The sequence below is a fragment of the Hibiscus syriacus genome, unplaced genomic scaffold, assembly GCF_006381635.1.
Source record: "Hibiscus syriacus cultivar Baekdansim isolate YM2019G1 unplaced genomic scaffold, ASM638163v2 tig00112632_pilon, whole genome shotgun sequence".
In the NCBI taxonomy this organism is placed as follows: Eukaryota; Viridiplantae; Streptophyta; class Magnoliopsida; order Malvales; family Malvaceae; genus Hibiscus; species Hibiscus syriacus.
The window spans coordinates 403,535-420,751 of NW_024063371.1; the positions used below are offsets into that span (position 1 = coordinate 403,535).

General features: G+C 36.0%; 2 protein-coding genes across 2 annotated transcripts; one reads left to right on the top strand and one right to left on the bottom strand.

Annotated features, from left to right (window-relative positions):
• The first annotated feature begins 3,192 nt into the window (after positions 1-3,192).
• Positions 3,193-4,206, top strand: LOC120182171 (TBC1 domain family member 15-like). Its single transcript, XM_039187169.1, has 3 exons — positions 3,193-3,338; positions 3,638-3,739; positions 3,876-4,206. Exons 1-3 carry the CDS (start codon positions 3,193-3,195, stop codon positions 4,204-4,206), a joined length of 579 nt encoding a protein of 192 aa, XP_039043100.1.
• Positions 4,207-6,028: 1,822 nt separating this feature from the next.
• Positions 6,029-6,975, bottom strand: LOC120182150 (stellacyanin-like). Its single transcript, XM_039187145.1, has 2 exons — positions 6,607-6,975; positions 6,029-6,513 (listed from the first exon to the last, which is right to left on the bottom strand). The coding sequence occupies exons 1-2, from the start codon at positions 6,800-6,802 to the stop codon at positions 6,188-6,190; spliced, it is 522 nt and encodes a 173-aa protein (XP_039043076.1). The 5' UTR covers positions 6,803-6,975; the 3' UTR covers positions 6,029-6,187.
• Between the last annotated feature and the right edge of the window lie 10,242 nt (positions 6,976-17,217).

Consider the following 17,217-nt stretch of genomic DNA (forward strand, 5'->3'; position numbering starts at 1 on the left):
TTCATAATTATTTACATCAAACTCATCCATATATATACTGATCTATGTTAAAATGTTGAGTTCAGTATAGATAGACAGGTACAATCTTATATATCAGGGCTGATAGAAGTACCGACAGCAGGTGCATACAGAGACGGAACTACATAGGGAGTGGGAGGGGTTATTATCCCTCTCGATATTTGATCATGGCGCTTAGCGTATAATAAAAGGGCAAAGATTTGGCGCTTGCATTGCCAACAACCCAAGGCGGAGACACCGGCGCTAAAGGAGACCTGCCTTGGGCCTGCACCAGGGAACACACATCTTGGATTTTGCTTTCTTTTCTTTTTCCTTTCTTTCAAAGAGGGGTTAGTCAGGCCGGCTGGCCACTATGTCATCTTCTTCTTCGCCTTGAAGATTTTGGGAACTGTTAAAAAAGGTAACTTTTTCTAATTTTTTAAAAAATAAAGCATCTTCTTCTCACAAACTCATGATTTTGGGCGTGCCACTTGGCAATTACAGATCTCCCCACGCCTTCAACTATTTCATTCCCTCCTCACCAGACCCTAGGACCCTTTTTTATACTAATTAATCCCATTTTCTTTGTCTCAAGAAATGGTATAGTGTACCACAACATTTAGCCCTTTTTCCCCTCAACATTGTTATTTTTTATTATGATTTTGACCCAGCACATGCCTTTGTGTGACGAGAGTTACAATTTTAACTGAAGGAATAAACATATATGAATGGATAACTTTTGTCTATGTAGTAGACTTAATTTATTACTTTTATTTTTATCGTATTTTTACATTTAGACCTGAAAGTTGTTCAATTACATCATTCTATAATATGATTTAGTGTTTTAAGTTAGTGGTAGGATATAGAATGATGCAATTGAACAACTTCGAGGGTTAAATTGATGGAAAAATACAATAAGAACAGAAACAATAAATTAATTCTATTACATAACCAAATGTTACCCTTAATTCAATATATATTAATCAAAGTGTGTAGACATTATGCGAAAACGAAGAGTGTGAACATAGATTTCCAAGGTTGGGTTGTTTGATAATTCAAAGCGTTGATTAAAGGGGTGGGACAAAGAGACACCCGTGTTTCTTACTCATGTATTGCATAGATTTCTTCGAATGGTCCATGATCATCGTTGTCGGCTTTTGTTCTTTTTTATCACCAAAAGCCAACATTCTTTTTTAGCATTTCTCCAATGAAAAGAGAGTTGTTGAATGACTTTTGATTTTTAAGTTTGATTTGCCTGAGTTAAAATAAAATCTAAAATCCAAAGTGCAAAAACATCATTTTTTTTCCGATCTTTTAAGATATCAAATGTAAAGTTTTATTCTATTCCAAAAATATTACATTTAACGGCGGCGAAGCCTCAGATTGATGATAGTGAGCACGTGTTCATCCTGAAATTCGATTTATTTTTTCCGATTAATTACTTATTGACGGCGTCCATCCTCAACACTGAAAGATTTAAGCTTTTAACAAAGACGTGGGTGAGGGTGTATGTTTCAATCATGCAAGGTAAGTAGGCCAAACTGGGTTGTCATTATGTGGAGACAAGATAGACACACCACTCTCTTCAGGATCTCGAGTTTACTAGTAATCAAGTTGACAACTGTGTGTCCACACCACACATGGGAGAGAGCAGAGGTTTCCTCCTAGACTCTATCCCACCCCCAAAAAAAAAGTTCCGCAATAAGTGGATAATAGAAACCTCTTGCTTTTGTAAATTCACGCACAAATGGATACAATTTCACCTTTTATGGGGACTTTTAAAGGGACATTAGATTATTGAGTAAGTCAGGTATTTAGTATATAAACTATCAGTTTTAACTTGTTTTAATACTTAAACTTTCATTTTCTTAAAAACAACGTCTAATGTTTAGTTTTTATTTCATTTTAGTACTCTGACAGTTATAAACTTAACGCATTTAGTACCTAAACTATAGGTTTTTGTCTGTTTTACTATCTAAACTTTCAATTTCTTTAAAACTTAACGTTAAATTTTGAACATGAGTACTAAAATGAAACATAAACTAAACTTTAGGTATAATTTTGAAAAAAAATTGAAAGATTAAATACTAAAATGAATCAAAACTAATAATTTAAGTACTAAATGAGTAATTTACCTCCGGTATGAGGTTCTCAAGCGTCAGAAACGTGGCTTGGCTCAATTGGTTTATGCAATGTATTTGCAACTTTTTTACTATTCCCAAACTTCGACCTCCCTCGTTGAAAAAGAGAAACAAGTCTTCATTAGTGAACTTTGTGGATATTCAAGAAACTGATATAAGCCCAGACAAGTAACAATTCAAGGCACAGCATAATAAGAGAAAAATATAATCTCTCTTTTAGTGACAAAACATCAAAGCCACCTACTGCGCTACGTTGAATAAGTGATCACACCTTCAAATTGCCACACAAAGTATAATTAATAATAAAAGTCTGAGGGGCAAAATCAAAATAAATCAAAAATTGAAGGTCTAAATATGTATTTATCCCTGCAAAATATTATAGCTTTGAATCGAGCGGAAGTGTTAATAGATTTGCAAATTAGCTAACAAAAACTGCACTTTCTTTCTGAGCAACATCATGAGTAAAAGAAATGGATACATCGAACGAAAGAGATTAGTTTGTGAAAAGAAAGCACCTGTAACCTACTAAAATAAAAAATCGATCCGATTCATTATCGTTTCTAAGTTTAACGTTTAAATCATATATTTTGGAGGTATATTCTTAGTTGAATGTTAATACGTTGATTGTGATATGATAAAATATGATTCAGAATATCAAACGAATGTCATATCTCTTTCATCATTGTAACGTCCAGCTTAAATAACTGTCAATATTTTAACAGAATATAACAAATTCGGAACATAACGAATAGTAAGGTAACTATTTTATAACTTTTAATAGTCAATGGACTTAATAAAACAACCTTCTATAGTCGGGTGACTATTTTATATTTTTTAATATTAGAAACACTTAATAAAATAGTACCCTATAATCGAGGGACTATTTGTGTACTTTATCCAATTTTCTAATTGACCTGTCATAATATCGTAGTATGATATAGTTTGTTTTCATTTTCAATGCCTGAATGTGCTTCTCCTTATTATATATGCATTTTTATCACTTGTGTTCTAAATGATTGCGTACTTCATCCCTTTGTCTATTATTTTTCATGGTATGAATGATCTGTTATCCCCAATTTTGTTTGTAATTGAGGATGAATCTGAATCATTTTGGTGTTTTGCAACATTGATGGAATGCCTTGTGCCCAATTTTAACCGTGACCAAAATGGCATGCACTCTCAGCTTTTTGCGTTATCTAAGGTCTTATTCTTTGTCTCTCTTATAAATTGCTTGGACCGAAACCTTAGGACTTGTTAAAATTCTAAATTAGGACTTTATTATTTCACGTGTCCTTTTAAACTAGGATCAATCTTGTTACATAAATAGGAACCTAATCAACTGAAATAAAACCATAATTAGAGTAGCAATCCTGGGATTTATGATTGACTTCTAACTGATACAATTGTTATCAAGCATCCAATGCCTTGTTTATTTTTATATCTTGTCATTGGAAGGTGGCATTTCAAGTTAGTAAATTGAGAAATCCTTGGCAAGTGTGGCTGGTGGAGTTGTTAGATGCCCCATCGCATAACTACTTAAAGCAAAAGGACTGCGTGAATGATTTCATCTGTTTCCGCTGGATTCTGTTACAGTACAAAAGGTAAGACTCTTTTATGCATGTAGTGCTCGTACGTTCCTACTTAACATCCCTGTTTTGTTTATATGCGTTCGCTCCGAAACGTGAAGATGGATTTACATGTTTTAACTTTTCGGTTGATCTCAAACGTATGTATCAGGGAACTCGAATTTGAGAAGACGATGTTATTGTGGGAAGTATTATGGACGCGTCATTCGTCTGAGCACCTTCATCTGGTCGTATGCGTTGCTATATTGAAGCGTTATCGAGGGAAGATAATGGAAGAGCATATGGAATTCGACACCCTCCTAAAATTCATCAATGAGCTGAGTGGTCAGATCGACATTGATTCAATCCTCAGGGATGCAGAGGCTTTATATTTATGTGCCGGCGAGAATGGCGTTTCTTGCATCCTACCTGGAACTCCACCTTCTTTGCCTCTTGGCAATGATATTTTACTCGACCCCGAGCTAGAGGATAAAGTATTATGAACGGTTTATTTTTAAATAATCCTATTACTACAGAATTTATTGGAGAGACGCCATTATTTTTTAGTTGGAGCACTCGGGTCGATCAATCTAAATTATCTGACCATGGGTTGAAACCAATGATCGAGTTGGCAAACGAACTTCGTTGATGCAAGTTAATTTGTTAGGGTTTAGAGTTCCTTGCACAAAATAACCCAATAAGAGTGTCCTCATTGAGGGACAAAGTGAAGGCTTCAAAACAGCCTGCCCACTAGGCTACCCCTCACCACATTATTTCAAGACATTGAGAAATGCCCCTAAAAATAATTAAAAATATTTTCTACTGCAGCCTTATATGTTATTTCCCCCCATTATTTCATCTTTTTATACATATAAAGAAATGGAAAATCCAAAAATAAAAGCTAGAATGGCGTTCTATTGACATCATTGTATAATTTAGTTTTTGTAGTATATTTCTCCTTTAATGTAATTCCTTGTATGTCTCACCAACCAAGCCTAATTACATCCAAGAGATCATTACATCAGCATTACTAGATCTTTACGTCAACTCCTCTGTTTATTCTACAAATCGAACAATATCATTTTATTAATTTTAAAAAATTAAATTTGTTTTTAATCCAAACATTTTACACTTCAATCCAAGCGTTTAATGGAAAATTTGTGCATTTGTACCTCTTAATTTGGGATAGGCATGGGACCGAAGTCGATGGGTTTCAACATAATTTGATGTGGTTAGATCGATTTTTTTTTAAAAAAATGGATTCGGTTGAATCGAGTTAGGTTTTTTAAGGTTATATTTGGGTCAGGTCAGTTTCAAGTTTAGAGTGAAAAATACCTGACCCGACTCGACCTAAAAAATTTATAATTTTACGTTATATATTTAGGAATAACTATAATAATACCTCTCTATATATTATTTTCTTTCAATTAAAATATTATTTTTATTGAATAAAAATAATATTTTAAATAAATATATTATTTAAAATCGAGTCGAATTCGAATTTTATCTTAAAAAAATAAAGTCAAGTTTGATTCGAATGAAAAATATATATTTTCCGAGTCAAATTCAGACCGGATGAACCAAAAATCCAACCCGACCCATACCTATCATACTCCTAATAAATTTCGATTTTAGCTCATCCCCTAAAAATGAAATTTTAGCTTCTCCATGCAGGGGTCTTGGTTTATGGGACAATAAATTATGTGAATTTTTTAGCCTTCCATTTAATGGAATTTACTTTTTTATCTTTCTATATATAATTAAATTTTATCTCTTTAAAAAGAAAACTTTATAATTTTATCTTATTTACCAAATAAAAATTCCAGAATTACCACGTAAATAATTCCATGAATTTATTGCTGCCAACATTATTAAATAAAAGCACTGAAATGGGTCTAAAAAGTGACAAAATCTACCAAACTATGGTGCTCACCCTTGTATGTATAGTGTTTTTTTTTCAATTTGCAACCACATGGAACAGTTATGGTGCTCACCCTTGTATGTATAGTGTTCGAAATAACAATATTTTTTTATCATATAAAATAAAAAATTATACAATTTAATCACATAAAATAAAAAATTATACAATCAAGATAGGGCTAGGTCGTTTTGTCGGTGTCGGTGTGTCGTTTAGTATTAGAAAACTTGATGAGATTTCACAAAAGCTGGGCGGTGGGGCTGCCTCTTGACACCGATCATTCAGAAAAGAAAAATAAGAAATGAGAGGAGGAAAAACAAGAACCAAATATGATGGCGATTTCTTCTTTATCTTGATTAGTTTTTTTGTGGAACACATCAGCCATTACTCGCAACAAGAGTCTGATCTTTTTCAGAAATAGAATGGATCGAACGTTTTATTAAAAAAAAACACTACACTCCACCATCACTAAAACAATCAAAACGAATCCAAAGGGTCTCTCTTATACGCTACAACTCTGAACTGATAACATAGAAAAGAAAACAAGCAAAAGGATTGAACATAAATTAGCATAGCAGAACTAAGGCGACGGACGTGATGGCAACAGAGACGGCGGCAACAGGGGATGAGGCTGAGCTAGAGGAACCGCCGTTGGGGGTTGAACCAGGTGTCGAATTAGTCCCGGGGCCACTTTGGACATCCACGCTTAGCTTTTGTCCGCCGGTGCAGTGACCTAGGACAGTGCAAATGAAGTGGTACTCACCGGTCCTGTTAAGGGTAATGCTTGCCGGACCGGTACTGTGTATGGAGATGGGATTGGTACCGTTGCATCTGTCGTAAGCAGCTTCGGTCACCTCGGCAACGTTATGTATGTTGGTAGTAAAGTTGAACTCTGCAAAAAAGAATTTGGAACATTCTTCGTCACAAAAGAAAAAAAAATCAAAGAGAAACGCAACGGAGTTGGATTTTGAGATAAGAAACTAACCGAGGATATCCCCAACGAAGAAGTTCTTATTGTCAGCCCATTCATCATAAAAGTCACTATTACCACCACTGGGAGGGACCCTCCAGCCAGTGGTGTCTCCCACGGTGTAATTCGCAGCATCTGTGCTCTGCAACACAGTTGATGCCAAAACAACAGCAACAAGTACTGCTGCCGTGCTCATGCTTTTCATCTCCATTTTTTCTTCTCTGCCTGGATATAATTTTACTGTGTTCTCTTCTATATTACACAGTCGCCCCTTAGATAGATCTTTATCTCTCTGTGTTTCTGATGTGTATTTGATTATCCTTCCTCCCTCTGATTAGAGTATATATAGAGAGTGGTGGAGGCTGAGTTACACGTTTCGTGGATGTTGTTAAAGAAGCTTTGTGCGTCGATTAATTAATAGCCATGTGTTTGTGAGGAGCAGTTGTTGAATGCCGTTCACACGCGGCAAAACCAAGTCTTTTATCATATTCACTTGCTAAGTCCTTATTAAAAAACCTAAATAAAATATGAATCAAACTATTTTTTGTTATAAAATAATTATTGTTATTTTTTAAGATTTTAGGTTCGAGCGTAAAAAATATCAAATATATGAATATTTAATGTAAAATGATTGAGAATTATCTTTAAATAGATATTTACTCAAATTTTGATACTTCTGTAATACACATGATCTAAAATTAGATATTCTGAATTTGATTAAAATATTGATTTTTTATATTTCATATTTTAACTACTAAATCCTATTGCTTTGGTCAAATGTAAATATATGATTTAAATTTACTTACAAATGAAACTAATATCGCATTATCAGTTTTTGTTTGTTTTAGTATCTAAACTTTATTTTTTTTTATCAAAAACATACTTAAAGTTTAGATTTTGTTCAAAATTTAATGTTAATTTTGAATTTTTTTTGAACGTTTAGGTATTTAATTGGACAAAAAACTGATAATTTAAGTACTGAACGTGTTAAGTTTTTAACATTACGTATTAAAAATGAAACAAAAACTAAATGTTAGGTATGATTTTAAAAAATTAAAAATTTAAATACTAAAACGGACCAAAATTGATAATTTAAGTATTAAATGGTTACTTTACCCATATATTTAAACGTAACATAATATGTCCTATGTTGCGGAAGACGGCTATCGGATAGAGCAAAATCGCAACTGATAATTTGAGAAAATAAAAATGAAGATAAAAAGAGACACAAAATTTACGTGGAAAACCCCTAAATTAAATAGGGTAAAAACCACGGGCAACGGTAGAAGAATTTCACTATGAGAAAATAGGAATTACAACTTCTCTCAATCTACCAAGGAGAAAACAATGATAATTCTCTCTTGATAAAAAGGAGAAAACAACTCTTAAGAAACTCTCTAAATTCTCTCTAGTAGTGGAAGAAAGCTAGAATGCTTTGGGATGGTTTTGAAGCTAAATGAGCAAGGGTATTTATAGTTGAAACTTAAGGACTAATCTTATAAATACCCTAAAGTTTAGTGACTAAAGTTTATAATTTACCCATTTAATTTTCAAACATTATTGCACCTAATTTTGACATTGTTGCACCTAATTTTGACATTGCAATATTAGGTGCCTAACTTGAACCAATTTTCTGCCGCCCAAGCTTTGACATTTCAACAATCTCCCACTTGAAGATTTGATTGGAACAATCATATCTTCACACCATTCTTTCTACCTTGTACCATCATGTTGCTTACGTCTTTGACAGACCACAAGAGGATCGACACCAGGTAAATTTATCAGCGTTGATCACCTTCGTCATGAAATCTGCTATGTTGTCTTTGGTATGTATCTTCTGTATATCTATCGTTCCTTCTTCCACCTTTTCACGAATGAAATGGTACTAAACTCGTATGTTCTTAGTCCTTGAATGAAATGCTGGATTCCTTGCTAGATGCAAGGCGCTTTGACTGTCACAAAACAAAGAGACATACTCTTGATTGTGCCCAAGCTCCTCCAATAGCATCTTCAACCAAATTGCTTCTTTACTGGCTTGTGTAGCTGCTACATATTCTGCCTCTGTTGTGGACATAGCCACAACTGACTGCAATTTTGAAACCCAGCTTACAGCTCCACCAGCAACTTTGAACACATATCCTGTAGTAGATTTGCTTTTATCCAAATCCCCTGCATAGTCAGAATCTACATACCCATTGATTAGTAAGTTTGATCATCCGTAACATAATGCAACATTTGAGGTCCCTTTGATGTATCTTAGGATCCTCTTTACAATATTCCAATGCTCTTTGCCTGGATTCGCCATGTACCGACTAACCACTCCCACTGCTTGTGCAATGTCTGGTCTTGTGCATATCATAGCGAACATTAAACTTCCCACTACTGATGCATACGGTACTCGAGACATCTCCATCCTCTCTTCTTCACTGCTAGAACTCATACTGGAGGATAATTTGAAGTTAATAGGAAGAGGGGTAGAAATTTGCTTACAATCTTGCATGCTAAATCGTGGCAAGATTTTCTTCAAGTAATTCTTTTGTGAAAGCCAAATCTTCCTATTACTTCTGTCTCGGTGAATTTGCATCCCTAGAATCTTGTTTGCTGATCCCAAGTCCTTCATTTCAAATTCCCTAGCAAGTTGTGCCTTCAATTCTTCAATATTATCTTTGCTGGGTCCTGCAACCAACATGTCATCCACATACAACATCAATATAACAAAATCGTTATCACCAGACCTCTTGAAATAAGCACAAGGGTCTGCATTAAGTCTGTTGTATCCAAGGCACATAATGAAGGAATCAAATCTCTTATACCAACACCTCGGCGCCTTCTTTAGACCGTACAGAGATTTGTTCAACCTGCAAACCAAGTTCTTCTTTTCGTCTTCTTCAAAACCTTCAGGCTGGAGCATATAAATCTCTTCTTCAAGATTTCCATGAAAAAAAGCTGTTTTAACATCTAGTTGCTCTAGATGTAAGTTCAATGTAGCACACATTGCTAAAACTACTCGAACTGTTGTTAGTCGAACCACAAGAGAAAATATTTCATTGAAATCAATACCTTTCTTTTGAGCATATCTTTTGACCACCAGTCTTGCACGATACCTCTCAACTTGATCGTCACCATTTCGCTTGATTTTGAAGACCCATTTGTTACCAATTGGCTTCCTTCCTTGTGGTAGTGGCACAAGGTCCCATGTATTATTTTTATGAAGGGCTTCGATTTCTTCTTGCATCGCCATCACCCACAGTGAAGCATCTGAGCTGTTTATTGCCTCCTGGTATGTTGATGGCTCACCGTCTTCTGTTAAAAGGCAGTATGCAATATTACCTTCTATAACATAATCTGAGTGCCAATTGGGACGTCTTCTCACACGATCTGATTGACGAGTTGTTGGAGCTTCAGAACTCTCTGGTTCTTGTTCATCATGTGCTAGTTCTGCTTCAGAAGAATCTCCTTCTTCAAACTCTTTTTCCACATGTATCTGAGTAGTCTATGACTTTTCAGCGCTATCATCGCCTTCTTTTCTTTGTAGTTTATCTTCTACAAAGATAACATCCCTGCTAATGATCACTTTGCGAGCAATGGGATCCCACAAGCGATACCCCTTTACTCCATCAGCATACCCCAAGAATTTGCATTTCCTGGATTTTGGATCCAGCTTTGAAATTTCTTGGGCCTTGTACATCACGTACACAATACTTCCAAATACATGGAGGTTTGAATAATCAACTGGTTTACCAGTCCACATCTCCATTGGTATCTTCAGCTCTATTGCAGTTGATGGAGCTCGATTCACCAAATAACAGGCGGTATTGACTGCTTCTGTCCAGAATGATTTTTCTAGGCCTGCGTCCCTCAACATTGCTCTTGTTCTTTCTAACAAGGTTCTGTTCATCCGCTCTGCCACTCCATTTTGTTGAGGAGTGTTCGCCACTGTGAACTGTCTTTTGATGCATTCTTTCTTGCAAAAGTCATCAAATTCTTCGCTTGTGTATTCTCCTCCATTATCTGTTATGAAACACTCGATCTTATTTCCAGAATCAAGTTCCACCCGCGCTTTGAAGTTTTTGAAAGTTGAAAACACGTCTGACTTCTTCTTAATAGGGTGCACCCAACATCTCCTGGAGTAGTCATCAATAAATGAGACAAAGTATTTTGCTCCACCTAGGGATGTTATTGGTGCTTGCCATACGTCAGAGTGAACCAATTCTAGAACACTTTTGCCTCTAGAATTTGATGTGTTGGATTTCAACAGGTGCTGCTTACTTGTTATGCAATGCTCACACAAAATAAGTGATACATTTGTTAAGCCTGGAAGTAGCTTTTGCTCTACAAGGACTTTCATTCCTTGTTCTGACATGTGTCCAAGTTTCTTATGCCATACCATTGCAGAATCTGAACTACATGAGGCAACAAAGGCTTCTGCTTCTAACAATGTCTTTCCCTTCAGCATGTACAAGTTTGCAGCTATCTTTTCACCTTTCAGCACCACAAGCGCTCCACGGAACACCTTCATGATTCCTTTCCGTGTTTCAATCTTGCTAGCATTATTATCCAACAATCCGTAGGATAATAAATTTTTCTTCAGACCTTTCACGTGCCGCACATCTCGAACAACTTTAATTGTTCCATCATACATCTTCAATTTGATGGTTCCCACACCAACGATCTCTAAGGTATGATCATTGCAACTATACACAGATCCTCCTGAGACAGGTTCATAATGATGGAACCATTCTCTTCTTGAGGTCATGTGATATGTCGCTCCCGAATCAATGAGCCATATATCTGCAAATCTTTTTCTGCCTTCCATGGTGGTTGACGCTTCACATCATAGAACATCTCCATCATCTGAAGTGTTTGCAGTATTGCCTTGTGGATTGGAGTTTTTATTTAGACTCTAACAATCCTTTTTCAAGTGACCCTTCTTTCCACAGTGGTAGCACTTTAAATTCTTCTTGCTCCTCGACTTCGATCTACCATGTTTATGACTGCTGCTTTGGCCACATTCTGTTGATCTCCCTCTCATCGTTGTCAACGCTTCTGCTTGTTGCAGATTTACTTGTCTGTCTTCCTTGTTCTTGCGCCGATTTTCTTCTTGTAGAACAGCAGCTGCAACGTCATCGAAGACTAGACTGGTGACATTACTGTTTGTCAAGTTGATGATGAGTTGATCGTACGAATCCGGTAGACTTTGAAGTAGAAGTTCAGTACGTTCTTGTTCTCCTATTTTACAGCTTAAGGATGTAAGCTGAGAAAATAAGGTGTTCAGTGTATTTAAGTGCTTCGTCACTGAAGTAGATTCTGGCATACGAAGAGTGTACAATTTCCTCTTAAGAAAAATTTTATTGTGCAGCGATGTGGCCTCGTACAATTTGGTGAGATGATCACATATCTCCTTAGCTGTCTTCTTCTCCTCGATGCTTGACAATACTTCATCTGCTAATGCTAGATGAAAGTTTGCCATAGCATTCCCGTCTATCTCGTTCCATTTGATGTCATCTGTGAAATCCACCGGCCTTTCATTGATAGCCGCTAGACACCCGTCTTTCTTTAGGATGACCTTCATCTTCAATTTCCACAATGAGAAATTTCTCCAATTGAATTTTTCAATATCAAATTTCGTTGCCATAACTTCTTCTACGGATAGCTCTCACTATTTCACTATCGTGAATAGTTCTCTGGAACCTTCAAAGAATGGGTAATAACTTCTTATTTTCTTATTTTGGAGGATCCACCTTTTGGTGGCAACCACAAAGACAATAAGCAGATATTACACACTCTAATCTAGCTCGGATACCAATTGTTGCGGAAGACGGCTTTCGGATAGAGCAAAATCGCAACTGATAATTTGAGAAAATAAAAATGAAGATAAAAAGAGACACAAAATTTACGTGAAAAACCCCTAAATTAAATAGGGTAAAAACCACGGGCAACGGTAGAAGAATTTCACTATGAGAAAATAGGAATTACAACTTCTCTCAATCTACCAAGGAGAAAACAATGATAATTCTCTCGTGATAAAAAGGAGAAAACAACTCTAAAAAAACTCACTAAATTCTCTCTAGTAGTGGAAGAAAGCTAGAATGCTTTGGGATGGTTTTGAAGCTAAATGAGCTAGGGTATTTATAGTTGAAACTTAAGGACTAATCTTATAAATACCCTAAAGTTTAGTGACTAAAGTTTATAATTTACCCATTTAATTTTCAAACATTATTGCACCTAATTTTGACATTGTTGCACCTAATTTTGACATTGCAATATTAGGTGCCTAACTTGAACCAATTTTCTGCCGTCCAAGCTTTGACATTTCAACATCCTATACATATATATTTTGTCTGTTTTTATATTTATTCAAATTTATGGTACTGCAAGACTTGGCACCACTAGAGCCTGTGTCATATGGATAGTCTTACAACATCTAAATCGACATAAATTTAAACGTGTTTATATATATATATAGAATTAGTTTCTTGTATTCGATTTATTAATTAATTAATTTAGATTGAGTATTACAGAGGTGATGATGATCTTCTTAACCTAGTTTACTCCATTTACAAACATCATAGTTCTAACTTCTAACTTTGCCTAAGAATTTATAAAAAAAAATCTAAGTAATTTAATAGGATATTATATACAAAAATTAAGGATTTATAATCGATTGGTATGCTAATGATGTAACATGAAATCCAAATTTATTTATATTAATTGTTTATTTAAAACGAAAATGATAAATCCGAATATGAAACGAAAATGATAAGCTCGAGCTTTGTTTAGGTGACGTATGACTTTTTAACTTTTTTATGAATTAAAGTTGCAGTGTGGGGTGGCTCAAAGCTCGGGATATTCTGGTTTTGCATAGTGACCAATGGAGAAATTATTTTTGCAATTCTTGTGTTACTGGTTTTAGTCCATGATTTCTAATGGTCATGGGGTTGGGTTTCGGCTAACTCGACCGGATCCGATTTAATCTGAAATAATAATAAAAATATTATCTTTATTCAATAAAAAAATAATTTAATTAAAAAATATATATATAGATGACTATTATTATAATTATTCTTAAATATATAAGATAAAATTATATTTTTTTCGGGTACATTCGGACCGGGTATTTTTTACCCTAAAGTCAAATCCGATCCAACCAGAACATCATCTTTAAAAAACCGGGTCGGGTCATGGTTGAGTGAGTTTAATCATAGTTTGGATCTTTCTCTGTTCTACGCTTGGATCTTTCTTTGATGTAATGTGGTCTTTCTTTAGTAGAGTGCGATAGTGCTTCATGTTTGAAGCGTGTCAACCATGAGCAGTAGTGGCATGGTGTTCTTCTTATCTATTGCATACTCAATGGAATGAATGATCTTCATGTGCGAAAGTTGTTCTTTGGACCACCATTGGCCTTGGCGGTGGTGGATTAGCTCTGAAGTGATCGATCGCTTGGTTTGTTCAATTTGATAGTTGTATTTTGTCGGCCTTCAGCAAAGAGATTCTTGAAAGGTTTTGATTGATTCAAAGCTTGGTGGTTATGGTAAGTTTTAAGGTTGTTTTGGAAGCTTGAATCGAGGTTATGGTAATTGTTTATTCGACTGGATGTATTCATCTTGAAATTGTTTAGCGGTAATACATACATACAAAAGCTGCTACACGGCGTCAAGGCAGCCACTCGATGCCTACTATTCCACCACGCATTGAACAGCTCGGAGCGAAGCAAACCTCGATTCGTCCGCTGATCCGCAAACCCAATTCCCTCTCTTTCACCCCCACCAAGTCTTAAAAGACTGATTCGTTATACATTCCATCTTTCACCAACCATGCTGCCATCCCATTTCATTTTCTCTCCACAAATGTAATTTTGAACTTACCAATCTGATTTGACAAAGCATCTATTTCCGATTGGTTCTACCCTCCACAAAATAGACAGATTGATTCCTCCTAACCAAGCCATACCAACAAACAAGAGCACACTAACCCTTCCAACTCCAAGCCTCTATTCCCAAGAGAATCCTATGTTGACTTCAACACCCCACTACCCAAAACCATGTAATCGAACCCCTCATTGGAGATAATTCAATCCAAAATTTTTCTCCGCACCAATTCAAAACACTTCGATAATTAGATTTCTGCAATCCACTCTTTTAAGCCACTTCCTAGATTCGAATTCTAAAAACATCTACTTATTCGATTCTGGGATTAAGACCACATCTACTCCATTAAAACTTATAGCTTTTCTCAAAACTAAAATTTGACATCGGAGATCCCATACCTCTGAAATTCCAGGACAAATTCCTCAACGCTACTCTCGGCCTCCACGCTGCAAATGAACGGACTCTTGTACTTCTTTAAAACGCCATCGACTCACCATCCGATCCTTCCAACATTGCACCACTTCCTCTTCTGGACCTAAAAGCTGTATCCCCAATCTTCTGCCTAACTCCAGAGTTTTTTTGGCTTCCCTTAACAAGATCGACCTTCTAGCTAGAATATCCGAGTTCGATAAGGATCTTCCTTCCAATTCAGAAAGTTCCTCCTCTGTCTCTTGTTTTTTTTTCAGTAACAACACGATCCCTGAGGATTCCATTGTATAGAGCAAGTCTATTAGCAGGGATTCCTAAATCTCTACCTCCACCGAATTTCTTGAACTTCGGAGTTGAATTCAAAGCCGACGCTGCCGAATTGTTGGCCCGACACGATTCTTCAGCTGCTTCCTGAACTCGGCTCCATCGCTCCTTGGATCCATCACATCCTCAGCGAACCGCACTTTCTTCTTATTCTTCTTCTTCCCTTCTTTAAAAACAAACCCAAGAAAAAAAAGGAAACACTTTTAATCATGTGAAAAAACCAGTGCGTTCTCATGCAATCGTTTGTATAGTTGTGTACCGGAAGATATGCAGGAACGGAGGACTTGTTGAGAAGGCTTTGATATTTGATCTAAAGATTTCTGCAGGCAAAAAGTAAGGAGGATCACAGTGCCGGAGACTGCCATAGCTGTTGCTAATACCATTCCTTGTGAGCTCAACATCGACGCCATGTTTTAACCAACAATCTCAAAACGGGTGAAGAAGAGAGAACGGGAGAAGAGAGTTGATTTTTACTGGGATTAAATTGAATGATGGTTTATATTTTATAACATAAACTGAGTCTGAATGCTTGAATAAAATATTGGAATCAAATGGTCAATTATTTATATCTCTGGAGAGGAAGAGAAGCTATGATTGGTGGATTGAAAGGAAAGGGATGACTGGCGTTGTTGTTGGCTTTTACAGACAAAGCTGTAGGATTGGAATTTCTTAACTGCTGCTCGTGCACTACACGGCAATGCCCGACGAGAAAACCAAACCCCTCGGCTAATCTTTTGCAGCTCGTGATCCGGACGCTTCACTTTTATGTGTTTCTTTTTAATTCGTATTTCTTTAGTATATTACAAATTGGGATATGGGAATTTATGTCTAAATGTTAGGGAATAAAGTCTGGATCTTTGGGTTGTTGGTAATAATGTTAAGGTTTTTTTTTTAGTTGTTTGTAATGACTAGATTCTTTGGATAAGATGTTAATTAAGGGCACTTTCAATGCTTGTTTATCTGTAAAAATCAGTTAGAAGTAGCTGATGCATGCATGAAAGGTTAGGTGGTTGCATTTTCATTTGCTTTCTCAAAGTTGTTCCCCAGATCCTTGATTTTCATTAGGAGAGTGGATTTCACGCCCTTGTGAGAATTAAGGGAGCGTATTGAGAGCTTTGTCTGCTAAATAATCTATTAGTTAATTAATTTTACCTTTAAGTTTCGTTTGCATTGTGTCATGCATGATGTGTCAGAGTCTGCCATCCCAAGGCATTGGTCATTGGAGTTTTAAGATTTATGGGAGGTGCCTAAGAAGGCAACCGAAAATGTTGTACGACAGAATTACCTATATGTATGGGAAATTCAAGATAGGAAAACGACTGTGCCACCAATTGGGTAAGAGCTTTGATAATTTACAGATATTTAAAATGAAAAAGGCTGCTGTTTGGGGCTTCATCGGCACATGCTTGTACTTGAGCCATTAATTAATGTCCTCCGGTAGTAATCAAACTCATTAATCATGAGATTTTACTTATTAAGAGGGAAACAGGAAACTGGTAAATGACGTTTGCAGAAGTGGGTGCCATGTGATTTTGTGCAATGATTTTGTTTTATGCAAGATTTTTTTGATGTATCGACAACAGTAACCGAATTCGGATAAGAGAAATCCTTTTCCAGGTTTCTATTCGGCTTGGACAAGTCTCGACTAAAATCAAATCAAACCATTGACTCATTTCACACTCATAAAATCAATAGAGAAAAACGTTAATCCTGTTCAATCCCAGATTTTAAAGCCTGGAAATAGTTTCAAAGCAAGCTCTCAATCGTGTCCCGGAACTCAATCTGCAGCCACAAGTTCAAGGCTTGATGTGGCAAATGTGAAAGCACATTTCTATCTCTTTAAGACCGTAATGAATGACTGTAGGAACATTGTGGGCGGGCGGACATGACCTAAAGTATGAAACCATTGAAGAATATTACAGGACCGTCCTTTTCCCAAAGCAAATAATAATATTTTAGGGTGAATGGATGAAAAGGTAAGCCTATAGACCATCATCATACGGTC

Excerpts from the sequence above, each read along its gene's own strand:
- LOC120182171 (XM_039187169.1), top strand. The coding sequence starts at position 3,193 with ATGAATGATCTGTTATCCCCAATTTTGTTTGTAATTGAGGATGAATCT. Across the intron at positions 3,339-3,637 it reads CAGCTTTTTGCGTTATCTAA|GCTGGTGGAGTTGTTAGATG; the intron begins GGTCTTATTCTT and ends TTGGCAAGTGTG. Across the intron at positions 3,740-3,875 it reads ATTCTGTTACAGTACAAAAG|GGAACTCGAATTTGAGAAGA; the intron begins GTAAGACTCTTT and ends CGTATGTATCAG.
- LOC120182150 (XM_039187145.1), bottom strand. The coding sequence starts at position 6,802 with ATGGAGATGAAAAGCATGAGCACGGCAGCAGTACTTGTTGCTGTTGTT. Across the intron at positions 6,514-6,606 it reads CTTCGTTGGGGATATCCTCG|AGTTCAACTTTACTACCAAC; the intron begins GTTAGTTTCTTA and ends TCTTTTTTGCAG.